Raw genomic sequence first — 26,712 nt, 5'->3', positions numbered from 1 at the left:
ATCAGGTGCAGATTTGTATTCAGAAATCTAGAATGATCTGAGGAAAGAATTCTTTTTTAAAAAAATATGTTTTTATTGATTTTGGAGAGAGAGGAAAGGAGGGGGATAGCATGTGCCCTGACCAGGAATCCAACCAGAGACGTCCTGATTCATGGGTTGATGCTCAACCACTGATCCACACCAGCTGGGCTCTTATTTTTAAATTTATTTATGGATTTGAGAGAGAGAGAAGGAAACATTGATTTGTTGTTCCACTTATCTATGTATTCATTGGTTGATTCTTGCATGTGCCGTGATGGGGGATTGAAGGTTTTGGAGTATCGGTATGATGCTCTCACCAACTGAGCTACCTGACCAGGGTGGAAAGGATTCTTAAATAAAGATATTGGAGAAGGCATAATTTAGGAGAATAAGTTTATTTTTGTCCATAGAAGGATCAAGGAAGGAATGATATGTTTGCCTTTGATTCAGCCTTATTGTCAAGGCAAAAATAAACCAACTACTTACATAATTCTTTTGTTTAGTACTACCATTACCACCATTTTTCTCTTCCTTTTCTTGAGATTTCATGGTGAATGCTAATTGTTACTGTCATTAAATAGTCACATTATATGAAAATTGTGTTGAGATTATTTTTTAGAATTGTATTGAATAGATGAATCACTTGAACTATAAATTCTATCCTTGACTTTGCCATTAACTCTGTTTGTAACCCTGAGCCATTCACTTACTTTACTGTGTTTCTGTTTCATTATCTGTAATAGGGGACTTCGGTTCCTTTAGCTTTATTTGTTTCTACTTATGGTCTTTAGTTTAATTTCTTAAACTTTCATTTTGAAAAAAATTCAAACTTACAGAAAAGTTGCCAGTGTTCTAGAGTAAACTACAGTGGGCTTTCATCCAGAGTCATCATTTGTTAACATTTTGCCTCATTTGCTTTATCAGTTTTTATATACATATTATTATCATCATAACTTTTAGTAGTCATGTCTATTTAGTTTCCTTTCTTTGTCTTTCATTACACGGACATTTTTGAAGAGTACGGGACAATTTTGTAGAATGTCCTTCAATTTGGGTTTGTCTGATGCTTCTCCATATTTAGACTCAGAATATGGGTTTTTGTAGGAACAGTAAACAAATCATCCTGTATTTTTCTGAGAACATCACGTCAGGAGGTACGTAATAACTGTTGGTCCCATTATTGATGCTAATTTTGATCTCTTGGTTAAGGTGGCTTCTGTCAGGTTTCTCCACTGTAAAGTTACCATGTTTCTCTTTGTAATTAACAGCTTATCTTTTTGGGAGACTCTTTGAGACTGTGTAAACATCCAGTTTCCAAAAAACTTTTGCCTAATAGTTTTAGCATCCATTGATGATTCTTGGCAGATCAGTTATTACTATGATAGTTGCATAAGGGTTATTTTTATAACTCTTATAATTTTTTTTTATAATATGTTTTTTTATTGATTTCAGAGAGAGGAAGAGAGAGGGAGAAAAAGATAGAAACATCAGTGATGAGAGAGTGTCATTGATTGGCTGCCTCCTGCACTCCCCCCACTGGGGATCGAGCATGTGTCCCGACTGGGAATCGAATCGTGATCTCCTGGTTCGTAGGTTGATGCTCAACCATGAGTCACGCCAGCCTAGCCATGGATTCTTACTCTATACAGTGGGCTACAATTCATTGTTTGTTTGATTGTTTATTTATTTTTGGTGGCTTCCCCGCGCCTGCTAACACATTTCAGACATCTGAGTGGTTCTACTGTAAGGAAATCTGTTTAATCCAGCATTTCCCAAGCATCTTTGGTCATAGCAATTACTGTTAACATCCAATCAAATACAAAAATCTATAATTAGAAAAATATCATCCTGCTGTTATGGTTCTATCCCTTTGCTTAGATATTTGCTCAGTGTTATTTAGTTTTCACACACACACAAAAAAAGGAAAAGAATAAGAAAATGTTCCTGCTTTGTTTAGACTTTGGAAAAGAAAGTTTACATAGCATTATAAATATGCATGGTGGTTAAAATGTTTGAAAGGTTAAAAATATTCTCAACAGAATTTGGGGTCTCAGCATTTGATAAGAGTGGGGAGTAAGAAATGTATTTATTCTGATGCTCACATTATCCCTGGATTTGGCCGTGCAAGGCAGACCTCTGCAGGCTGGCCCATCGTCCTTTTGATATCTCATTATTTTATGAGTGTTTCTTTGCTTTTTGGCATACAAGATATTCTGGGCTTATTTCATACTTTTCTTGCCCTAAACATGGAATTGTTTACTTCAGTAAGGAATCCTGATCCCTTTTATTGGGGGAATGGTTTTTAGAAACCAAGATCTGGGCATTAAGTATGCTTATTTCTACTGAGACGTTGCCACTCTGTTCTTTTAGTAGACCGTGTGCGCCCGCGTGCGCGCGCTTGAATTCTAGTCCTGCACACAGGGGTCTTCCTTTTCTTCCCCTATTCCGCCTTTTTATCTCCTCTCTCTCAAGTGAGTACAATGACTCCTAGCAACTTTGGTAAGTTTGCTTATTTACTCATTGTTAAAATACATGCCCGGCCGGGCGTGGCTCAGCGGTTGAGTGTTGACCTAGGATCCAGGCGATTGGGGTTCGATTCCCGGTCAGGGAACATGCCCGGGTTTCGGGCTCGATCCCCAGCCGGGGGCGTGCAGGAGGCAGCTGATCAATGACTGTCTCATCATTGATGTTTCTCTCTCTCTCCCTCTCCTTTCCTCTCTCTGAAATCAGTAAAGATGTATTAAGAAAAAAACCACACAACAAATTGCATCGACTTAAAGCTTTCTTTTCTGTGATTTCCTTTTGGGTGTATTTTGCTAAGTGAAGTTTGTTAAAAAAATTTTTTTGTTAACGAAACTTTTTTCTTAAAATAAAGACTTCCACAATGAAAGAAACAACAACAACAATACATACCAAATTGTTCCAGAGTTACTATACCTGACCACTGCAAGTAACAAACTTGCTAAGGAGTTCAAGATTTCTTTGATGTTCTTTTTGTCTTTACATTGGAATTATGTGGTCAGAGGACTATATTCAAAGTTATTTGGATTAGTCTCCCCCCTGCCTGTGAGGTTATATTTTTCATTCTAGTACAGTTAGAGTCTTATGTTTGTTTAGTCAATTTTTGTTTTCACCCCAAACCCTTGTTAGCTTAGTGTTTGAATGTGTAACATATTAACAAGGCTCTGAAAGTTAAAATTATGATACACACAGATACACACACGCACATATACACACAGTCACTCACACACGGACTCCTTACTCCCTCTTCTCTCACTTCTACCCCATTTCCTATCCACTCCATAGATAACCAACTTCATTGGCTTCTGGTTATCCTTTATGTCTTTTCACAAAAATAAGCATATTTATACAAATATCTCATACACAAATGCTGGTATAATTTGTATATACTCTTTTAATTTGCTTTTTCTCACTTAATATAGCCTGGAAATACTTCATAGCAGGTCACGGAGCTCTCCTTTTTTCATTTTCAGCTGCATAGTTTACCATTGTATGGCTGTGCTGTGGTTTATTCAACCAGTCTTCTCTTATGTTTAGGCATTTAGGCTATTTCCAATATTTTACTATTAGAAATAATTGCTCAGCCCTAGCTGGTTTGCTTCAGTGGTTAGAGCATCAGCCCATGGACTGAAGGGTCCCAGGTTTGATTCCAGCCAAGGGCACGTGCCTTGGTTGCAGGCTGGATCCCCGGCCATGGTCGGGGCATGTGTGGAAGGGAACCAGTCAGTGTGTCTCTCTCACATCAATGTTTCTCTCCCTTTCTCCCTCCCTTCCACTTTCTCAGAAAAGCAATGGGTGAGGATTTTTGAAAAAAGAAATAATTGCTCAACAAATACATACACTCATATTGTGGGAAGTGTATTGTTGGTAAATTCTTAGAAATAGTATTGCAGGATCAAAGGATAAAGGTATATGCAGTTTTGTGAGCTGTTGTCCAATTTTCCTCCTTTGAGTACTACTATGCATTCCAACAATCTTCAAACCTTTTTAGCCTTAAAATTTTATGACTGATATGAAAATATTATTCCTGATATCTAGGAAACTACATTTTTGGAAGTTAGGCCAGCCTGGCCAGTGTGGCTTAATTGGTTGGGTATTGACTCGTGCACCAAAAGGTTGCTGATTCAATTCCTGGTCAGGGCACATGTCTGGGTTTTGAGCTCAATCCTGGGTAGGGGTTGTGCAGGAGGCAGCTGATTGATGTTGCTCTCTCACATCGATGTTTCTCTTTCTTTCTTTCTCTCTGTTCCTCTTTCTCTCTTAAAAAACAAACAAAAAAACAATGAGAATACGTAAAAAAAGAAGAAAAAAAAAGAAGTTAGGCCAGAAGATAGTGGAATGGAATTGGGGGTGGTGTAGTGATAGAGTAAAATATTTATAAAAGTGGAACTGTCACCAATATTTTATGTCCTTGGCTTAATGTAAATATCTGTTTTTAGTTGTCTTAAATAAATTTCTGAGAAATAGGCTATATTTGCGTAGTGTTTTGATAATTTGAGTAGTAGAAACCTGATTCATGTATATTTTTGTGTGTGTGTGCACTTAGGGCTTCCTGAATTCCTCTGAACTTGCTGAACTTCCCGCTGGGCCTGAGCGGGAAGGCTCTCTCAAGGATCAGCTGGCCTTAGCAATTGGTGAGTATTTGTAAGGATTCTGGAAACTAGAAATTAAGAATTGGATCTTTTGGTGTCTTTCGTATTCCTCCAAATCTAGATCAAGAATTGCAAGCTCATGTGCCTAAAAGGTTAGATAATATGAATGTGCTCAGTGGGTTGTATGTTAGGTATTAGGGAGCAATAGGACCCCGAAAAGCTCACACTCTGCTGAAGGGGAACCATTACCAAGCCCTAGTCAGTTGTTACCCTGGGGGAAATGGGGTTCTAGTGTCATCAGAATTTTAAAGTTTCTTTAAAAGAATTTAGATTTGTGTACAAAATTCTCAGTTTTTAGCTGTTTGTAACTAATTAAAATTATTTCAACATTTGCATGTATCACTATGCTGACCAAACAAAGCATATCTTTAGGCAGAGATGTCCTGGTGATTTCTAGTTGACTACTTCTCTGTACACTATAGGGGAAATAGCACATCAAAAGTCATTTCACCTTTTTTAGAAAGGGATCCAGGAAAATTTAGGGGCCTTAGTTTTAGGAATTTGGTCTCTCTTGTAAAAACATCTTATCCTGAACTTGTGAAGGTACAGTCTTTCAGAACCTGCTGGCTATAGAAACCATGCTTGGATCATTGTGGTGGGACTAGTGGGGATTTTGCCTTCTTCCTAGGTGTCCTTGATGGAGGGAGGAAAGTAAGGCTGGGGTTTGAGCTTGCTGCTGGGAATTTATTGCTCATCTCAAATTTCCAGTCAAGGCATCAATTTTTATCAAGTCGTCTTGAAGTATGTATAATGTTTCAGTGAGTCATAGATGAGAAACCAGGCAGACAGCCTTGTATGGGGCTTATTAAGAAATTCTGGAAGAACTGGGTTTTTCAGCCTCTCATCAATTTCTGGGAATTAACTATTGGGTAGATGTTTGAGCTGTTGTAAGAGCCTTTCTGGTTTCTGAATTCTCCCCTTTTGTGATTTTTTTAAGATATAGCTTATGGCTAATTCAAGAATATTTATCTAGATCTCCCTTTGTTTATTCTCCTACCCCTTCTGACCTTTTGGCTTATTTGGACTTCTCATCTCCTAGAGGGTAGAGCATCCTGAGAGAAGGGAAAACTGAAATCCATTTTTGGTTCTCATAAGGACCTCTTAAAATGTGATTTAAAAAAAATTTTTTTTTTTGATGAGAGGAAGTTGAAACTATGAGATGACAGACGGTTTTGGGTTTTCTGGGGCTTTTAGTTGTGGACTTTTCCCTGGTACAATGAATGATCAGGAGTTGTCTGTGTCAGTTATGGTGGCATTTGGGAGGGATGGTAATTTGGTGGGAAAAATCAATTAATTGCTTTGGAGTCAGACCTGAGTTTTAATTTGTCTGCCATGTCTGAGCTATGTGACCTTCTGCCAGTAGATTACTTAAGCTATCTAAGCCCAAGTTTAAAACAATAGCCAGCATTTGAGTGCTCAGTATGTGCTAAATACTGTAATAAGTGCTTTTATATATATTATTTATTTCTCCCAATAGCCCTGCTTTCAGGTTATTTTAAGTGGTATCATTTCCATTTACAGATGAAGCTACTAAGACTTGATAAATTAGTAAATGGAGTTATATCATTAAGTCACTTGCCTAAGGTCATATAGCTATATAGCTGGTAAGAAGCAGAACTGAGATCTGAGTCCAGGGTCTGTGTGACACCATAGCCTATGTTTTTATTTTATTTTATTTAATTTAAATTTTTATTTTTTTTGTTAATCCTTACCTGAGGATATTTTTTCCATTCATTTTTAGGGAGAGTGGAAGGGAGGGAGGGAGAGATGGAGGGGGAGGGAGAGATGGAGGGGGAAGGAGGGAGAGAGAAAGAGAGAGAAACATGTATATGAGAGACCCCATTGATTGGTTACCTCCCGCACACGGCCCAACCAGGGCTGGGGATCAAACCTGCAGCCCAGGTACGTGCCCTTAACTGGAATTCAACCCGAGATCCTTGGGCATGCGGGCCAACGCTCTAACCATTGAGCTTCTTCAGCTAGGGCATAGCCTGTTTTTAAATGTAGCGTGCTTGGCACATAGTTGGTGCTCCATAAAGGTACTTTCCTTTTCCCCACCTCCTTCTGGCACATACCTTTTCCTCTTTAAACTGAAAATGGTAGCTCCATCTTACAGCATATCCACAGTGTAAATGCAGAGGACTGTCTCTGAAACTTGGCCACCTCTGTGTATATTTAGTACTACCACAGACATCATATTCTGGAAGCGTGTCTTTTACTTTTGCTTTTTTATAGGGAAACTGGGAGAAAACATGACTCTTAAACGAGCTGCATGGGTGAAGGTGCCAACTGGGTTCTATGTTGGCTCTTATGTCCATGGAGCAATGCACAGTCCCTCACTCCACAACCTGGTGCTGGGGAAGTACGGGGCCCTGGTCATCTGCGAGACATCTGAGTGGAAAGCAAACCTTGAAGACCTTGGCCGCCGCCTTGGGCAGCATGTGGTAGGCATGGCCCCTCTCTCTGTTGGCTCCCTGGATGATGAGCCTGGGGGAGAGACAGAAACCAAGATGCTGTCCCAGCCATACTTGCTGGATCCCTCTATCACGTTGGGACAGTATGTGCAGCCCCAGGGAGTGTCTGTAGTAGACTTTGTGCGCTTTGAATGTGGAGAATGCGAAGAGGCAGCAGAGGCTGAATAGGTTCCAGAGACTTTTGGCCCAAGAGGAAATGTTTCTTCTTAGTTTTGAGCATTATTACAAAAAGAAGTTATTTCCTAAGGCTCTTTCAAACCCAGGATTTGTTTTTCACTTGAGTTTATAATGAAATTATACTTCATGGGTAAAGTTATTAAATAAAATTGTTATATAATAAAGAGAGTAGAATCTTTTCCTTGTTTGCATAATGTTGGGTTTAGCTTTTCTGTGTCTTAGAAAACAACAGGTGGGCCTTATTGAAGTGACTGACAGATTCTGGGGAAAAAGGCATCAACGTGCTCCCTTCAACATAGATTTATCACGGTGTCCTAAAATTCTAATTCATTCTGTCTTACTTCTGTGACTTGGAACTCTCTTGTGATGCTTTGGACTATGCGTCTATCCTGGAACTTCCCAGTTACATTACTCCTTCCACATGGCTTCTTTTGGAATTGTTGACTCAAACTTAGAGTTGTTTGGAAAATGTGGTTCATTTGTTGATGTCTGTAGTGTGCTTTGAAGGCCCTCTGCAGTGGTATTCACACTGGTTCTGGCCTCATTACTGAAATTAATAACACATGACCCTAGTTTTCTTTTGGATAATGGAGTATGGGTGGGTGGGGACTAAGGTTTCCCAGACAGCTGTAAGGCAGATTTTGGCATTCTTGTGCCAGAAATGGGAATTACAGTGGTCCAGTTATCCAGAGCTCACCCAGTAGTGCCTCTTTACTTCCCTAGTACTGAAACAATTCTCCCAACAATACATCAGATAATTACTATAATGGGCAAACCCATAATACTGAATAGAACTCCCATTTTCTCATATAGGTATCTTTATTTGAAAAGTTAAAAGCTCTGGCACATACAGATTTGGACATTTGGCTTTGGGGTATACATGTGATTAACTTCAATGATTTGTGGGTTAAATAGATTTTGGATGTACCGATCTTAAAATTGAAAACAAACTTAGGTTTTTGCCCTAATATTAAACACTTTAAACTTAGTTTTTTTGTTGTCTTACTTTTGAATTTTCCAGATTCATGTAGTTTTAGTGTTTTCTGCTGAGGCTTTAGCCAGAAGGCCACAAAATCAAAAAGTGGGTAGTTAACATTTTAGGTATATAACAACTAAGGAATGCAGAGATAAGAAAAATGGAGAACATGCTGTGATTTGCAGACCCTATTTTATCTAAATTAAGTAGCTGAGTGTTAGGCAACAATTGGTAGATAAATTCTTTCCTGATATTGGCACTATCTACTCTCTTTTGTGGTTTTGCAGTAGGTGTATGCTTTCTTGCCTTAGAAAAGCCCCTTTTCTTTCTTCATTTGGAGCTGTTTCCAGCCAGGCAGAGCAACAAATTGCCCTCTTGTGATGCCAAACACAGAAACAAAGTCGTGTTCAGAGAGGTAATTCTAAAAGAGAAGACAAAGTTTCCAGTTAGAAGGAAGACATGGCACTTATTAGTGCCAGTAGAGTTTGGGAAAGTGGGGGCTAAGAGGGGTAGGTCCTTGAAGGGGGAAGTAGAATGAATTTTCAGAAAGTCTGTAATAGACTTAAATTATTCATTGGAGAGCTCTTCAGGTTGTGGAGTCCCATCTTGGCCTGTGGAAGAACTGACTGGATTCACTGCTCTTACGGTTTCACCTGGCATCAGTTTCTTGCCAGAAGGACAAGAAATGGCTTACATATTTTGTGTGACTTCTACACATTAGGTTTTGGCTAAATGGAGAACTAAGTTGAGTGATGATTTTCCTTACTTTATGCCCATATCTATTTTTATCCAACTTTATTTTTTATTTTTTTATTTTTTAAAAAATATATCTTTATTGATTTCAGAGAGAGGAAACGAGAGGGAGAGAGAGAGACAGAAACATCAATGATGAGAGAATCATCGATCAAGCCCACAACCGGGCATGTGCCCTGACTGGAAATCGAACCCTGATCGCCTGGATCCCAGGTCGACGCTCAACCGCTGAGCCACTCCTGGCCGGGCTTTATCCAACTTTAAAAAAAAATTTGATTTTAGAGAGGAAGGGTGTGGGAAGAGAGGGAGAGGGAGAGAGGGAAGGAAGGGAGGGAGAGAAAGGAAAGATTGATTTGTTGCTCCACTTATTTATGCATTCATTTGTTGATTCTTGTATGTGCCCTGATGGGGATCAAACCCACGACGTTGGCGTATGGGGATGATGCTCTAACCAAATGAGCTACCTGGCCAGGGCCCAGGCATTTTCAAATACAAGATCAGGTGGATCTTGTTGAGAGCATAAATTTCTCCTCACATTTATTTATTGATGTTCAATGAGTATTTTCTATCCAAGTAAAATTACTAATACATGACCTCTGTTTTTAAGAAAGTTGTAGTCTAGTACTCAGGAGTTGGTTAGATAAGACACTGTGGAGCCCAGCCGGGCTTGGCTCAGCGGTTGAGCATCGACCTAGGATCCAGGAGATTGGGGTTTGATTCCCGGTCAGGGAATATGCCCGGGTTGCGGGCTGCAGCGATCAATGACTCTCATCATTGATGTTTCTATCTCTCTCTGAAATCAATAAAGATATATTAAAAAAAAAAAAAAGACATTGTGGAAAGTCTAGAGACCCTTCCCAAATCAGATCCTTCCAGGGGAGAATAAATTACTTCATTCAACATGAGTATGTTAATTCATTTAACTGAAACTTCAGCAGTGCCTCCTATCTGCCAGGTACTCTTTTAGGTGGTGAAAAGCTGGGAATATGATGGTGAATAAGTCAGATAAGGTCCTTGCTGCTAAGGGTACTACTGGAGGAGACTGACAATGAGCAAGGATAAAGGGACTGGAGGGATGACGGAAGCAGTGTTAGGTAGGTAGGGAAGGCCTTCCTGGGGATGTTATTGGAGCTGAGACCTAAATAATGTGAAGGAGTTGGCTTTGTTATGTTTTTTCTGGCAGGAGCACTAGCAAGTGTAAAGGCTCAAAGGCTGGAATGAGCATATTAGAAGAAAAGCAGCCACTGGCTGAAGGGGTCTAAGTGAAGAGGGTAGTGGTGTGTGAGATGAAATCAGAGGGGGAGCAGGGGTCAGATTGGACCAGGTCCTGGAGGCCATGGAAAGGACTTTGGATTCTTCTCTATATGCAGTGAAAAGGCCATTCAAGTTCTTTAAAATAGAGCAGTGTCATCTGCTCTGTTTAAAAGCCCATTGGTTGTTAGGTGGGGAACAGATTGTAGGGTGGTATAGAAACCAGTTGGGGAACTATTGCAGTAGGCCACGATGGCTGGACCAGACTGGTAGCAGAGAGATGGAGAGGAATGGACAGAGGGCTAGCTGATGGATTGATGTGAGAGGTGAGAAGAAAGTATCAGGAAGGAGCCCTGGGTTTTTGGCTTGAGCTGGGTAGCTCAAATGTCTTTTGAGTGCTTACAGTGTTCCAGAACTGTCCTAGGCCATATATTGAGACAGGTACTTTACTCATAGAGAGCTCCACTTGCATCAGACATAGTTCCTTCACCTACTCACCTCCTTTTTGGCAGGGTCCACATCCTCAGGCAATTCTTGATTCTGATTTTTCAGTAGAACTTCTATAGGGTAATATTTTATCTCAGAATTCAGGGAGAGGGTTGCATTCCTCATGTCCTAGGTAAGATAAGATAAAAAAGTAGACACAGGATAAAAACTCATCAGGTCCGTGCAAAGTTCTGTGTGTATAAAATTAAAATTTTGGTTCATACCACTTCGCCCTTTGTAATTATCTTTTAGAACAGTTGTCCCCAAACCTGGCTGCGTGTCAGAATAATCTGGGAATCTAAAATATTCAGATTTTGAGGTCCTTGGGAAAGCTGGGTAAGTCTGAGGTAAATCCTGTATAGCCAGTTTGGCATCAATGCTGTGCTTAAATCTCATTTAAATATTGTGATCACATCCCTTCTCTTGGCACTTAGGTTCTACATTTCCAGCCTTTAAATGACTTCAACTGAAGTCATACTTTTCTTAAATACATTTTAAAGATGCTACATCACCATTAGCTTTGGAATCTTGAGTTTGTAGAGTACAAAGGACATAATTGCCAGTTGGTTTGGACAGCTGGTGCCATGCACTCATCCTGATGTTAAATTGCTGTTGAATTCCTGGCCAGAGGCTCCATTTCTTTTAGCCATTAAAATAGGGGTAATGACCTGAATTTCTGTGGACTCCACTGTCAGAAACTGATAAGCATATCATTTGGGTTAGAAACTTACTACTTCTGAAAAATGCTGTCAGTAAATTTAATCTATCCTGAATGACAGAGAGAGTTGAATAATAAAATTAGTTTTTCTTATTTTTTTTCTTAAAAAACAGCAAATCTGTTCTAAATTCTGGAAGGCAGTAAAATAAGGAACCTGGCTCTGACACCTGCTTTTTTACTGATTAAAACAATCTTCATATCAGAACAGACCACTAGAGCGATACTATGAAGGACATCATAGGGTTTCGCCCATGTGGCCTCTGTAGCACTTGCTGCTTCTCTTTGGCTCTGGTTGCCTTTGTGACTTGCTCCTCCAAGAAACTCACAGCAGTGATTCTCGTGATAGCAGCAGCGTCTCCCAGCTCTTCTTTTAACTGTTCATATGATTTTCCCACCTGTAAAGGATAGAAAACATAGGATGAGGTGCTGGGTGTAAGGAGGGCCATCTCAGGCCTAGTCTGTACCCTTGAGGAAAGCAAAAATGCCAGGGAATCAGAAGACATTTCAGGCATGAGCAAAAATGCAAGTCCCTTCTGGGCCCATATAAGATTGGAAGGTACATAAACATAATATACATTCTCTGCTGGTAGTCCCTCAGTCCTCCATACAGGACTTAAGACAGCAGATGACTAGGAGTCAGAAAGCCTGGTTAATTGTGACTTTAGACAAATAACTTCTCTAAGCTTCCTAATCTGTAACATGGAAAACCATGTTTACCCTAGCTGTCAGGATAGCTGTAAAGCTAAAAACGATGTGTGTGGATATACTTTCTAAACATTATTACTTCTGCACGCTGCTTATTCCTGAAACAAGCTATGAATTCTCTAACTGGACTTAGTGCTGTGGAGGGTGGGAAAGAGAAGAAAAGTAAAAAGCAGGGAGGTGTCTGGGAGTAAGGGAAATGTGGATTTGGATTTACCCAGCCCGTGAGTATCCCACCTTCCCACTGAGCTATTAATGCCGAGCTCCCTGACAGTAAGAACCCCTCCCCATTCTCTCTGTTCTTACGCTCCAAAGGTGAGAGTCCCAGGCCAAGAACCACCCTGTGAAGAGGGGAGGCTCAAACCCCTGCTTAATGATCAGGATCGGTGTGTCAGTGTCTCGGCCACTAGGGTGAGTGTGCAGGTACTCCTGGGCTGTAGCAAGGGCTCTCTCCTTCTCTATGGCATTGGCCTCAGCACCAATCCACAAGAACACCTGTTGTGGTAGAGATTGAATATCTATTAATGCGTTCATAACAAGGACTATGTACTAGATCATAAACACTCTCTTCCCCCTCAGCAATTCACAGCCCCAGAGGACAAAGCTTTTCTCAGAATCATCTTGATTTGTGATTTATTTTATTTTATTTTTTATTTTTATTGATTTGTGATTTTAATCCATGTGCATCTCTCATGGCATCTACATCTGCAGTCCTGAGCTCTTTCTCTGAACTTCAACTTCCTGAGTCTAACTTGTTGCAACCTCCTCTTGTCTGTCTTCAAGCGCCTCAAATATAACACCTCAAAATGTAGCTTTTCCTTTCTAAACTTGTCTTTGTCTCTGTTCTTGGTGAATGGCATCCACCCCGTCATTTATAAGGCAGCAACCTGGGATTCACCCTAGATACCCCCCATATCCAGTACGTTACCAAGGCCAGCCATTTTACCTCCTATGCATTTGTGAAATCTGTCACCATCCCTGCATCTCTACTCCTTTGCTCCTGTGCAGGCCTGTGGCAGCTCTTGCTGTTCTATAACAATAGTTTACTGACTGGACTCCCAGCATAGTCTTCTTTTATTATCCCCCCATCCCTCCTCTCCTACACTTGCCAGAATGCTCGATCTAAAGCACAATCTGACCTTGTCACTAACCTGCTTAAACTTCAGTAGCTTTCCAGGGTAAATCTCAGACTTTTTCACGTGGTAGATAAGGTCCATACCTACTTCTTCATCTCTGTTCTCTATGGTGCTCTTTAAGTCTATCTTACGCTCTGATGATATTTTTTTCTAGTTCCCTGTATACTAGACTATTTCATGCCTTGCTTTTACTTGTGCTATTTCCTTTGCCTGGAATGCCCCCTTTACCTGATTAATGCCTATTTATCATTTGAGATTCAGCCTGGGAGCCATCTCCTCCAGGAAGTCAGCTCTGAGCCACTAAACTATGTGAGAGCCCCTAATTTGTGCTCCTGTGGCACCTCCATCATAATAAAATGATGTTTCTATGTCCACCCCCTGCCCCCAACCCCCATCAGCCTGTGAAGTCTCAAAGCAGAGCAAAATGGCACTTTTCACCTTGGTGATACCACACCTTGCCGTGACTAGAACAGAGGAGGTGCTGAGTGTGTTTGCTGAGCTGAACTGAAGAAAATGGGATGTCAGGAAGGGGTTGCCTTGAAGATACCCCTTTCTTACCCCTTTGTTCCTAAAAGGCCCGTTTCTCTGGGTGTGGAACCTGCTGCTATTGGTCTTGAGAGAAAGAAGTGCCTGATGATAGGGTGGCCTGATTTTTCCCAGAGCAAGGTGGGAAAATTCCCAGGATGGTGAATTTTAAACAACATTCTGTTCTTTCCAACCCTGGTAAAAAGCAGGCTCTTTCATTGGTCACCACTGACAGTTGTTTGATTGACTTGGGGATGGTCCAGGGTTACTCTGGGTTTATCCTGGCAGGAGTTGCTATATAAAAATAGCCCAAACTGTAAGGATCTTTGTCACTTGTTCCAAACACTTTGGCTGTGTCTTACCTGGTCCCAGGTGTCCAGGAGCATCACATCACCTGGGTTCAGGTCATCCTGGGTGAAGTCTGTGATCTCAGTGACAATGAACCGGCCAGTCTTATTGGAACATTCAAAGAGACGGGGCTGGACATCTAGGATTTCCTGCTGTAATCTGCAATACAGTCCATTTGGAGGAACTGAGCTGCTTAGAAATCATGTGCAGTTCACAAGCCTGGGAGGCAGAGGGAGCCAAGAGGAGGTGATGCTGTGGGCCCATACCTTTTGTGACTGGCATAGGGAGTTTTCCCTCCCAGCAGTTCCCAGAACTCAGGGGGCTCCTGGCCCTCCGCCACAGTGTCCTCAGTGCCATCACAGAGAAGCGTGGCCAGTTCCTTAGCCATTGCCCGCTCATCCCCACTAGACCCCTGGGAATGGGGTGAGGAGAACAAAGATGTTAGTCGCACATAAGCACGTTGATGTAGAAAAATGCTTCTGAGACTAATAACTTAGTGTAGCTAGGATCAGCTACCAAGCCACAGTACTTTGGGACAGGGAATAGGTTTGTTCTAGTGCTGGGGAGGGGTTGGAGTAGGGGGAGGAAAACGAGTGTTGTGGCAAAGAAGAGAGCTAGACTCTGAAACGCACATGAATGTTGACAAGAGTCACCTTTGTTTTGGTTTCAGTCGGAATTTTAGCACCTACTTTTGATTTTCTTAAACTTATTTTTAAAATTACATACAAGAAAATTCACTTTTTTTGGTGTACAGTTCTGAGTCTTGACAAATGCATAGAATCATGCTACCATAACAAAGAATCAAAAACAGTTGCCTCATCCCTACAAAAAGTTCATCCAGGCTACCCCTTTGTATCATACCCTTTTAAATCAACCTCTGGCAACCATGACTCTTTCCTCCATCACGATAGTTTTGCCATTTCCAGAAGGTCATAAATGGAATCATACACTATGTAGACTTTGAGTCTGGCTTCTTCCACTTAGCATCACCCTTGTGGTTGTGGGTACCAACACTTTTCCTTTGTGTTGCTGAGTGGTGTTCCCTTGTATGGATGTAATACTGTTTATCCATTCTCCAGTGGAGTAGCTTCCAGTTTTTGGTGATTTTGAATAAAGGTGCTATGTGCTAAAAATACTTGTGTATGGGTTTTTGTGTAAAGACAGTGTTTTCTTTCACACGGGTAAATGCCCTGGAGTGGGATTGTTGGAACATATGGTAAGTGTATGTTTCATAAGAAACTATCAAATTGTTTTTCAAAGGCCATGTTTGCATTCCCACCAGCAATGTGTGAGGGTTCCTGTTGCTCTGCATTCTCACCTACACTTGATATTGTCAATCTTTTTTTAGCCATTCTAATACGTGTGTAGAGGTATCTCATTGGGTTTTCACTTGCATTTCCCTAATGACTAATAATGTTGAGCATCTTTTCCTGTTGAATTCTCTTTTGGAAACAACTTAGTACTCTTTAGTGCAGATGCAGTCTGAATTGACAGAATCACATTTTAGTGTTATTGTTCAGTGTAATGCCTATTCTATTGTAATCCACCAAATTGGTGTGGAAAGATTGACTTATTCAGCCCCTGTCCAGTTAGAAGTTTATGGTGTGTCTCCTGGGTATGAGTAGGACTGTCATTGACTTTTTAGTTGGAGGCCTAATTGTGGGGAATGTTAACAGTTCCCTTTGAAGATGCTTTAGGAAAAAGGCTCCTCTTTTTGTGGACTGTTCCAGCCTGCTCTTTAATTCCTTTGCCCTTGCTTACAGGAGGGTGGGTCCAGGGCTGGTGTGACCACTGGGACCAGCCATCCTACCTTGCCATACCACAGGTAGTGCTCTGCCTGGGTCCGCAGCAGAAAGACATCATTGGAGTTTAGGGCGGAGGCAAAGGCTGGCACCTCCACTGCTTTGGTGTTAGATTTGTCATTTCCTTGAATCTGAAAGAGTCTTACTGGAGGATCAGGCTCGGCATTTCCCTTCCTGGAAGTCCCACCCTAGAGACGAGAAAAGCAAAGTCTGGACTTGAGGTGCACCGTGTGAGCAGAGCTCTGGGCTAGCTGTTGAGGAGAATATGGATGTATTTGACACTGTCTTTGCCCTTGAGGAGCTGGTGGGCTAATGGAAAGGTGGGGGTGACCTGGAGTTATGGTACCAATAATGTTAACTTGTTTCATTCTGAGACCACTGTTATATGCCAGGCTTTGTGGCTGGTGCCTTACCTATATCATTTCATTGAACCTCCAAATAATTCTGTGAAGGTATTATCCCATATTACAGATGGGGAAACTGAGGCTTAGAAAGCTGGCTAATAAATGACCACGGAGTTGTGTATATCAAGCCTGTGACATTGTACATTTTTGGTAGTGCTTCAGCCAGGGCTTCGTGGAAGAAGTAGAACTTGAATCTGAAAGGGTACATTCAGTGGGGGAGGTGGACAGGGAGGGATGTGGCACATGTGTGGTCTAGTGAGGAGACCCACCTGTCTGCAGTGGAGCGTGGAGGTAAGGGAGCTGAGGGGTAACACACCGACACAGGCAATATGGGTCAGATTGTGAAAGACCTTGAACATGAATTAGGCAGTGGTTTGGACTTGAAGTCCTAGGCAGTTGGGATTCACTTTAGTGTCTTAGAGAGATTAACCCCTTCTTATCCATGTCTACCTCAAGGCCGGCTCCCCACCCCTCCCCTCCTCCACCATAGCCCCTGCAGGCTTGTTAGTTCTGAGCATTCTGGCTCATGGTGCAACTTTATCTGAGGGTTCTCACCTCAAAGATAACCAGCTTTCCTTTGAAGATGGCCATGAAGTGGCGTGGCTCCTTCCCCATGGTAACCCGAACCTGCACAGGGGCCCCATCAAACTTCCGATCCACCTCCACCGCCTGGTATGCGGAGGCTGCCAGCTCGTCCTGTGAGGCGTGGCGGCCCTGCAGAGGTGACGGGAGGAAGGGCCGCTGCTATCCCTGCCCCAGCTCAGTGGCCAGAGGAGGCACCATCTCTGAAAGCAGAGCCTACCCCAGGCCTACCTGCCAGATGTACAAGATGTAATGCGGCTTCCCATAAACCTCATATGTATAGAGAACCAGATAGCAGTCTCCCCCATAGAAGAAGCCATACCACTGATGCTCCACGGGTACCAGCTCCAGGTTTTCAATTCTCCAGACCTGGGCACAGAAGGAGACAATTCCTCAGAGATGGGGTCCTATTTGAAGAGAGCTGCCTGAAGGGAACGGGGTCATGCTTAGCAGAGAATCCCCATGTAAGGCACTAACTTCTGTCCACTCAAAGTCCCCCTGCCTCCTCTGGTGCTGCTTTCTCAGTGGTGAGGGCTTATCACATTTGCATGATTTGAATCTGGAGGAGAACTGGATTGTCCCTGGTCAGGCACCTCCCCAGCACGCCTCAGAGATTATTTGAATAGATCTTCCAGGTGTGTTATTGATAGCTCATTGGCGTATCTGCCTTTCACTTCCCTGAAGAATTGTGGGAAAACTGCAGACCCAGACACCCCTTAGAGGATCCTCCTAAGGCACCGGAGATGAAAAGGAAAGCAAAGCAGGCAGACCCAGCTGCCCCTCCTCGTAAGCAGAGTAGCTAGGAGGGCTGTGCTGCCTGTACTGAGACGGGAATCAGTAGGCTCACCTCAATGTTTCCATTGCCGTCATCGACCATTCTTTCCTGGGCAGCGACCTCTGGTTTGGTGTGCAGCAGAGTCACATCAAATTTATCCTGGAAAACTTTAGCTGCAGAGAAGGGGTTGGGAGAAGCCAAGCGAGTGAACAGCATCCGTGCCTGCCATTCTTCAGGCCCAGCAGTAAGAAGACAGTCTGGGCAGTCTTACCGATTTTGCCAATGCCGAATGTTTTCCCCAGGCCCACGGTCTGCTCCTTCACTGACCACTTCTGGAACAGCTGCTTGAACATGGCTGACTCTGCACCATCGTTGACGGTCTCCACATTGGTGCTGCTAGGGTAGCCCTTCATCTTGATGAAGTTCTGTAGATACACCCCGCCCCCAGACAGGCAGGTCAGTCAGGGAATGCACTGAGTTCTTTGCTTGGCTAGTGATTCACCCCTTTGAAGCCAGTTGGTAGGATTGCTCCCTTGCTCCCTTCTGGGAGTCAGAGTCAAATTCTAACTCACTTCTGTCTAGGGACAAACTTACCTGACTCAAGGAAAGGACTGAGTGAGACAGTTTGTCATCTCTTTTTTGACCTGTCATGATTATTACTCTTTTATTAAAATATGTTTTTAAAATTGATTTTCGAGAGAGAGGAAGGGAGAGGGAAAGAGAAACATTGATCAGCTACCTCCTACACATACCCCACTGGGGATCGAGCCCACAACCCAGGCATGTGGCCTGACCAAGAACTGAACCAATGTACTTTTGGTGCATGGGAAGACACTCAACCAGCTGTGCCACACTGGACAGAGCAACTCTTTTTTTTTTTTCCCCCACGATGCTCTATACTCTTTTCTTTCAACTCTCATGTATTCTACTGACTTTGTATCACACTCATTTGCCCATTTATTGCTTTGTAAGTGCATCCTACTTGGTTCACCTGCATGGCTCTGCACAATATCATAAGCTTCTTGAGGACAGGGCCGTTAACCTTGATAAGTGATATCTGTCCCCTTTAGTAATAACAGCCACCTTTTACTGAGCCAGTGTGTGTGCCAGGTACTGTTCTGAATGCTTTACAAATGTTATTTAATCCTCACAACAACTCCAGGAGATGGCATTGAACCTAGATTTGAATCTCAGTTTGCCTGACTTCAAAGTCCATCTATATAACTGCAATGTTATGTGCTCAAGTGCCTAGTGTGGCTCTCTGAGCCCATCTGAAGTGTTGGTGACAATTTTTTGGACAATATTGCTCCTACCAGGGCCTTAGACATGGCCAGCTGTTTCTCCGCCTTTGTGGCTCCTCTTCCTTTCCACACATAGATCTTGGTCCCGCTTTGGTCCAGGATGTAGCAGTCCTGAAGCAGTCAGGGATAAAGTGGTTGCATCTTCCCCAGGGCCTGCTTCTGAGGCCAGGTCTGGTCACCCCACGCCAAGCCCACCCAAGCCCTACTTACATCATGGTTCAGTAAGTCCTGGACCAGAGGCCTCGTTGCCACCTCTCTGACCACCAGCTGCCCAGCCGAGTCTGAGACACTAGAGAAAGGGAGAGGTTAGCCTGTGCCTTCTCTTCTACAAAGCATCTTATAGTTGTTTGATAATTTCCTGGCTCTGTTTTAATATGGAGTTTCTGGGTAGAGTCTGACTTCCTATGACAGGTGTAGCTTGAGTGCAGATAGGAATGTGAGGGACTCTGTTCTCTAGAGGAGACTTTTGTGCATCTCTCTCCAAACGTCCCATCCACATCCCTGCCCATGTATAGATCCAAGTAAAGGAACAGTTTCCCCAAGAGACCAGGGAGAGTTGCTGATGGAGAGATGGTGGCTGCCTCCTTGAATTGGAACACCAAGCTCTTTGTAGAAACTGCATTTGAAAAAGACTAAAAGAAAGCCAGACTCCTGCACCCCAAATGAGGAGCCAAGCAGAAGTGCCTAGTCTTCTAGGGGGCAACTTCCCCCCATCCCAGCTTCCAACCAGCCAGATTTAGCTACTCACTGATATAACATGATATTTGATTTCTGCTGCTGATCTATGATCTCATCTGGGACCACAGGCTTGATAACAGAACGTTGGCCGAGGGTGTTCTGGAGGACCTTCATCAGTTCTGGGCTGGCTGCCTCCTTGTCTCCCTCGATCACTCCTATTTCAGCACGGCCCCCTCGCTCCCTGTCCCGAATATCCTTTGCCAGAAGCATAGCCTGTCAAAGAAACCCATGAAAGCACTCAGCTTCTCTGCGCATCTACCCTTCCTGCCTGGCGGCTTTCGGAGGAGCAGCCTAGATCCCAGACAGGAGTTATTCTGATGCTGAGGAGCCCAGGGGTGAGTGACAGACTCACACACTTGACCTCTTTCTAAAACAGATTCCACCCTAGCTGGTTTGGCTCAGTGGTTAGAGTGTCGGCCCATGGACTGAAGGGTCCTGGGTTTGATTCTGGCCAAAGGCAAGTTGGTTGCAGGCTCGATCCCCGGCGCCGGTTGGAGTGATTGTGGGAGGCAACCAATCAATATCTCTCTCTCTCTCACAACGATGCCTCTCTCTCTCTCTCTCTCTCTCTTTCTCTCTGTCTCTCCTCTCCCCTTCCACTCTCTAAAAAACCAATGGAAAAAATATCCTTGGGTGAAGATTAAATAAATAAGTAAATAAGTAAGTAAATAAAACAGATTCTACTCCAAGGCAGGGGTTCACCTTGAATCTCAGGGAAGAGCCAGTGAAGAAGGAAGAAGGAAAAGGCACCCGAGAGAGCCAAGCCCTGTGACAGGCCTGAGGGAGAAGAGAAAGCGGGAAGACTGGAAAGAGCGGTACCTTCAGGCGCTCCCCACTGTTGCTCTCTGGACCGTTCCATTGGATGATAACCTTCCCAAGGTCCAGCAAGAAGACATCACCTCGGTTAAAACTGTCCCAGCTCATTTCCACCTGGAGTTAGAAATTATTCAGGGGGAATTCTTAGGTACCAGGCAGAGAGGCCCTGGGCCCAGAACAGAGAGTGGGCAGGACTTTACCTCAGTGGCCCTAATGTTCCTCTTCCCCTTCACGTGTAACAGCCGCTTCACGTCATAGGTGTTGGTCTCCACATGCTTCATCCCAGAGGCCACACCGCCCTTCTTGTAGCTAAGGGAACATCCGTTCAGTTATTTTTTGAGCCCCTGCTATGTGCCAGGGACAGGGGAGACGGTGGTGAATTACACAGATGCAGTTTCTGATGGACTTTTTGACAGTGGTCAGGGCAGTCTTCTCAGAAGGAGTAACATTCCAGCTGAGATAGGAAAGGAACAGGAACCAACAAGGAACTAGTGCTCAAGACAGAAGGCGCATCGATGATACAGAACCCACTGCATGAAAGAGCTCGTTTTGTTCTAGGGACTATGTGAGTATCAGCGTGTGGCGGGGGGAGGGGCACAAGCCGGGCAGCGGCAACAGCAGCAGCATGGGTGACACGATGGCTTTAGGACCAGCTCACTCCTGGAATTAGTTCTCCTGCCCCTGGCACTCAGCCAGCCCGGCCTCCATCCCAGGTGTCCCGCACGGGAAGGGCATGCAGAAAGCCATCGTGGGGCGGAGGGTGGGGATGTCTTTGGTTCCCTAATAACACATTGTGATGCTCTGGGCCCAGCAGGTCCTCAGTGGGCACTGCCAATATGCAGGAAGCTGGCTTTGGACCAGCCTCAGAATTCTCCAGCTCATTGAAATTTCTCTTTTTGTTTCATTCTCAAGTGCGGAGTTCTGAGTTAATCAAACTCATTAGTTCATGGAGCAGCATTGTTATTGGCCTTTATCAGACTCCTCTCTTGTTTTAGGTATTTATGTATTCTCTTTTATCTGCATACCCTACTCCCAGTCCTCACCCTGCCATAGGCAACCACTCTAACAGTTTAACACTGATTTATTTTTATTCTGGTGAAATGTGGCCTGTTATCTTGTGTGCACGTATTTTTTTAAAACAGAAAGTGGCATTCTGTTACACATCTCAAGGCTGTTTCTTACTGTGTTCACTGAGCACCATGATTTTAAGTTGTGTCCACATGTTAGGTGTGTATCTAAAGGTTGCTTCCAGCTCCTGCATAGTACTCTTTGGTGTCATGGAGTATTCTTCCTGTCCAAACTCCCAGCGATCGGCTTCTATATTGCCTGCAGCTTCTACCACCACTAATGATACTGCTGTGAACATTCTGGTTCATGTGCCTTTATGGAGCTGGGTACGTGAGAGTTCCTTTGATTTATACCCTCAGAAGTGGGATTTGCCTCAGGGACAGCTTACTCTTTGGAATGCTGTGCCAGTCTCCCTCCCACCAGCAAGTTGTGAGGGCTCCTTCACCCCAACCTCGCCAACACTTGGCATCACCCAGCTCTCAGATGCGTGCTACTCTAGTAGGTGGAAATGAGAGCTTTGTTCTGATTTACATTTCTCTGATTACTTTCTTCATGTACTTATTGGCCCCTTGAATTTCCTTTTTGGTAAACTGCCATTTTTGTCCTTGCTCATGCATAACTACTTACATGATGCCCTGCTTGAAGTAGCCACGGAAGGTTTCGGACTCATGGTGCTGGACCTCTCGGTGCTGCACGGGGCTGCCCCCCAGGTAGTCATCCAGCTGTGTGGCATAGATGGCTGCACAGCTCTGCTCGTCCTGGGAGGAGTCCTTCCCGATCCAGAAGTGGATGTCCTGGGAGAGGAGACTGCCCACTCTCCGGGTCTGGGATGCAGCCAGAGAGATCAGATCAGGGACCAGCTCACCTGCCCGTTGCTGCTGGCCCCGCTGGTGCGGGAAGAATGCAGCATACAGTGGCTGTGTCTTTGGGAGGCTCCAGACCTCTCTCCCTCCCTGCAGACCTGCTGTGTGGCTCAAGTTCTGGCAGCTCCAATTCCTCCCCACATTTGGGGAAAATTTACACATTATTGTTCTCAAAATATATGGAGAGCAATGGGGACCTTTTCCAACTTGGACCGCAGACTTACCTTGCTGCGCCCCTGCACTTACACAGCTGGCACAGTGCTGATCTGTCCGTCTTGCGGCTTTGTCATCACTGCTCATGTGTGATATTGTTTCCTCAACTAGAATGAGCACTTTGAGACCAGACACGGCCTGCATTTATCTGGCCTTCCTCCACACCGCTGTAAACTGGGGTCTGCCCCCTCCCCAGGGAGATGTGCTATTTGTGAGCTACTTATCCAGGTTCAGACTGAGGGCCCCACCCCCACCCTCTGGTGCAAAATTAAAAAAACCCTGCCTAAGAATGGCCTTTAATGGTTCAACTGGAGGCCTGTCCTGTACAACACTGAGGAGGAATCAGGGTGGACACCAGGCCTGATTAGCATCATTGGCTGGTCTCTCCATGGAGCCTGATTCTCAGGAGAAGCTTGTGGAACTGGGCGGGGGAGTGGGTGTTGCTCACCGAGAGGATGACGTAGCAGTCCCCCTCATAGAAGCTGCCATGAGCACTCAGGGGCACCAGGGCCAGTTCCATTTTCTGGAAGGACAGGGATGTGCACAGGCTGCATTCCCTCCTTCCTCTCCCTTCCCCAAGCCACCCTTTCCTCCCCCGCACAGGTGGCAGGGGAGAGGTAGGGGAGGTGTTCCCATTGATCATACAGGGTTTGGCAGAGAGCTACAGGATTATCATGGCCACCTGGCTTCTGAGCTTGGCCTGGATAGCCACAGTCTGAATCTGGGTGCCTGTCCTCACCCCATCCTCCCTCCCACCACCTGCCCTGCCCTGTCCTGTCTTGCTGCACTACGAGGACCTCCAGCCTATTGCAGGGAAAAGAGTTAGAAATAAGCTATCAAATAAAACCCCGGCTCTGAGCAGCTACACCACTGCCTCTGACACTGCTCTCCAACTCCGACCACCAGTGCTGGCCAAGGTCTGCAAGAACAGAATGCTGAAATTCTGTGGGGCTTTGTGGGGTGAATGCCAGCAGTGTATGGGGCTCCAAGCCCATCGTCCCATATTTGGAGTCTGGATTGGGGCCCTGATTTGCCACCTGCATGTCTGTCTTGTCCTAGGAGGACTATTCCCATGGCCTCACATGTAGGTTTTCATCACTACCTTCAAGTAAGGTAAATCTGCAGTCATACTTGTGTGTATTCTATATAAAGCATGTGGTAGATGTAAAAATGTTAAATATCACATAATATTTGTACTTTTTTAGTACTTATTGGAAGTGTTCTGGGCCTCTCACGAGCTCTGAGCTGCTTGCTAGAGGCTGTGACTCCCCTTCCACATGGATAGTGGAGTGAGGCATCATCTCTAGGTTTTATTCAGCAGCCACTCACTGGGCCCAGAGCAGGGAAATGGGGGTGGGTGGGGGTCCTCATATCTGGCAGGTGGGGCTGCCCAGGCCAGGGTGATTCCCATCTATAGATTGTTGGAGCTCAAGGTCAGCCGTAGGGGCTCAAGTCCAGGTGTGAGAAGGGATGAACCGGGCCCCGATCTGTGCAGTGCCCCCAAGCCTCCCCTACTACTTTGTGGGAGCCTGAGTACTCTGAGGAAAACCTGTTCCATCTTTCCACAGAGCAGCCAGGAGTAGCAGTCTCCTGGGTGGGCCCTGGCCCCACCCATCTCTCCAGGGCATTTACTGGAAGTGCAGACTGCAAGGAGCAGATGGCTGAATAAAGGGCAAGCTTATTTTTGCTCGGAGCTCTATTCTCCAAGGTTAAGAACATTTCCTACACCTGCCACCCACCTGCTTTGTGCACCTAGAAGGGGTCAAGGGTAGGAAAATGAGCACTTTGATGCTTCCCCTCACTGTTTCTGAAGCATAGGCCAGAGACTAAGGAGGACTGTCCTGTAGCAGACCTGACTGACTGGAGTCTGCCCCAGATTCAGGATGAGGAGGAAGTTGTGCCTCCAGCCGCTCTCACCTCTATTCTCCAGGTGATGATCCCGGGGTCGTTGCCCACAGCCCTGAAGGCGCTGCTCAGAGACATGGCTCTTGTCTTCCTGGGACTGAAACATCATAGAACAAGTGGGGAGATGAGGCCTGTCCCAGCAGGCATTCATCCAGCTTTCTTCCTAATTCACTTCCGAATCTCGTCAGCCATCCTGCCATGTCCTGTGGTGCATCCCTGTGCTATTCCACAGTGATGGGGGAAATGACCTGTCCAAGGTCACGTCGTTAGCTGGGCTGGTCCTGGGGTCTCCACCTGGAAGTTCTGCTTCCCACTTGACGCTTCCCTTGTTAACAGCTCTAGTAACAGCCATGGTTACTTACGGAAGAGTGATAAATATGCTAAGCCCTGTGTTGATTCACTGTATGTTATCTCACTTAATTCTCATAAGCTGAGTATATTTTATCTTACGTTGTAGGAAAACAGGTTCAGAGAGGTTAAATAATTTGCCCAGGATCACACACTAGAATGAAATCCATATCTGATCCTAAAACCTGTGCTTTTAGTCATTTTGATGTACTGTAGCCCTTCCCAAACTTATCTAAATTCAGTGGTTTACGGGGAGAAAAGCTGATGTCAGAATAAATATTTCTAAATTGGGCTGCCTTCCCTCATTCTCATCCCCTCTAACTCTTTCCAGCTCCTCTCCGCAATCAACTCTTTGACCTTCTCTTTGGGCTTTTACTTTCCAGACTTTTTTTCTTTTAAGTAAACTATCCCAAAACTCAGACAACCCACCCTGCTTATGTCTTATGATTAATATATTCCCTGAACCTCACAGAAGAAAAGGGAAAGTAAAATGGCAGGGCTGGGCCTGGGACAGAGTGCGTGTGCCAACAGGGGAGGGTGGGCGTGGCCTGTTCTGCCAGTGAGCTGCTGCCTTCCTCTCCCCTCCCACACAGACCCCCTCCCACAGACCCACGCAGACCCTAAGGAGCCAGTGGTGCTGTGTCTGACCTTGGGCTGGGGGAGGAAGGAAGCGGTAAAGAAAGGTGTGTGTGGGTGGTACACTATCTCTAAGGTGTATCCAGGGTTATCAAGCACCTACACACATCCATGGTCACACAGGGGCTTTATATAATTAAAAGGCAGCCTGGTTCTTGCTCACAAGAAGCTTACAATCTGATAAGACGCATGACTGATGAATACTCCCAAGAGGCAAAGGAACAGGACAGGCTTGGTGGATCTACGGAGGATGAAAGCCCATCCACAAAGGGCTGTGTGGAGCTTTGCTTTCTGGAGGCACATTGTGCTTGTTAAGAGGAGCATGTCTGGCCATTCTTTCCTTGAACTGTGGTGGATGAAGCCGGGTTTGAAGAGTATGTTTGGAGAGTACGCACTGCTATTTAGTATGGACTTTGGAAAAAACACAAAAGCAAACTCCCTTTGTCTACTGCTATGGCAGGACTAAAGCAGAGCAGTGATGCGGAGCAGCCACTGTTTGAGGATTTAATTTGATAACTTGCATCGCCCCACCCTGTGCTGCTCAGAACTGCCAGGAATATTTGTTCAGGTTCTCTTCAGACCCTAGACCTTAGTCATTAAAGGCAAATGCTGTTAGCCAACTAGGGGAAGGGGACAGGGGCCAATGAATTCACTCCTTGAAGATAGAGAAGCATCAACCTGGTACAAGCCAAACCAACTGGCATTAATTAGGGCCTTGAGTCTTAGAGGCCAAAAGCAGTCCCATTTGCCAGCAGGGATTTAGCTATTGGGAAGGATCATATGGGTCCTGGGTCCCCCAAATGCAGGAGAGGACATGCTCAAAGGGATTCCTGCCACACTGGAACACCCAGAAAATGTGACTCCATCTGTGACATCAAATTTCCCCAAAACTTGGTCAGTCATTCCCTCCCTCCTTCCCAAGTCCTTATTAACTCAGCACCCTTTAAGATCACTGCAGAAACCCTGGGGTGGGGTGCAGTTTTGAAATCCCGGGTTAAACACCAGTGGCCCTTAATTCTTA

The 26,712-nt window shown here is 44.6% G+C and overlaps 2 protein-coding genes across 5 annotated transcripts in view; one reads left to right on the top strand and one right to left on the bottom strand.

The window, feature by feature from the left end:
* LOC308554101 (EEF1A lysine methyltransferase 3) overlaps positions 1-26,712 on the top strand; it is a gene marked incomplete at its 5' end in the record, with an annotated part of 52,187 nt that overhangs the window by 11,608 nt on the left and 13,867 nt on the right. For 3 of the 4 annotated variants that reach the window (XM_081130899.1, XM_081130897.1, XM_081130896.1), the window contains 2 exons: positions 4,589-4,676; positions 6,930-8,327. In XM_081130899.1, coding sequence (XP_080987025.1) covers positions 4,589-4,676; positions 6,930-7,336 — 495 coding nt within the window. In that variant the 3' untranslated portion in view covers positions 7,337-8,327. Of the gene's footprint in view, positions 1-4,588; positions 4,677-6,929; positions 8,328-26,712 lie in introns of those variants that run through there. The other variant, XR_013998334.1, reaches the window with a different exon arrangement.
* Positions 8,150-24,800, bottom strand: AVIL (advillin). The gene is made up of 19 exons (XM_081130904.1): positions 24,720-24,800; positions 23,251-23,325; positions 22,354-22,550; positions 20,859-20,967; positions 20,662-20,772; positions 19,853-20,055; positions 19,315-19,393; positions 19,117-19,215; positions 18,075-18,228; positions 17,876-17,976; positions 17,260-17,397; positions 17,002-17,160; positions 16,051-16,230; positions 14,507-14,652; positions 14,255-14,399; positions 12,538-12,726; positions 11,856-11,924; positions 10,824-10,940; positions 8,150-8,742 (listed from the first exon to the last, which is right to left on the bottom strand). The coding sequence occupies exons 1-19, from the start codon at positions 24,783-24,785 to the stop codon at positions 8,629-8,631; spliced, it is 2,451 nt and encodes an 816-aa protein (XP_080987030.1). The 5' UTR covers positions 24,786-24,800; the 3' UTR covers positions 8,150-8,628.

Source organism: Miniopterus schreibersii, assembly GCF_964146895.1.
Source record: "Miniopterus schreibersii genome assembly, chromosome: 2".
Lineage (NCBI taxonomy): Eukaryota > Metazoa > Chordata > Mammalia > Chiroptera > Miniopteridae > Miniopterus > Miniopterus schreibersii.
This window is presented reverse-complemented; position numbering and strand designations above follow the sequence as displayed.

Coding starts and splice junctions, on each gene's coding strand:
- AVIL (XM_081130904.1), bottom strand. CDS start 24,785: ATGTCTCTGAGCAGCGCCTTCAGGGCTGTGGGCAACGACCCCGGGATC. Junction 22,551..23,250: donor ACTGCTACGTCATCCTCTCG/GTGAGCAACACC, acceptor GCTGCATCCCAG/ACCCGGAGAGTGGGCAGTCT. Junction 14,400..14,506: donor CCCTATGCCAGTCACAAAAG/GTATGGGCCCAC, acceptor ACTGTATTGCAG/ATTACAGCAGGAAATCCTAG.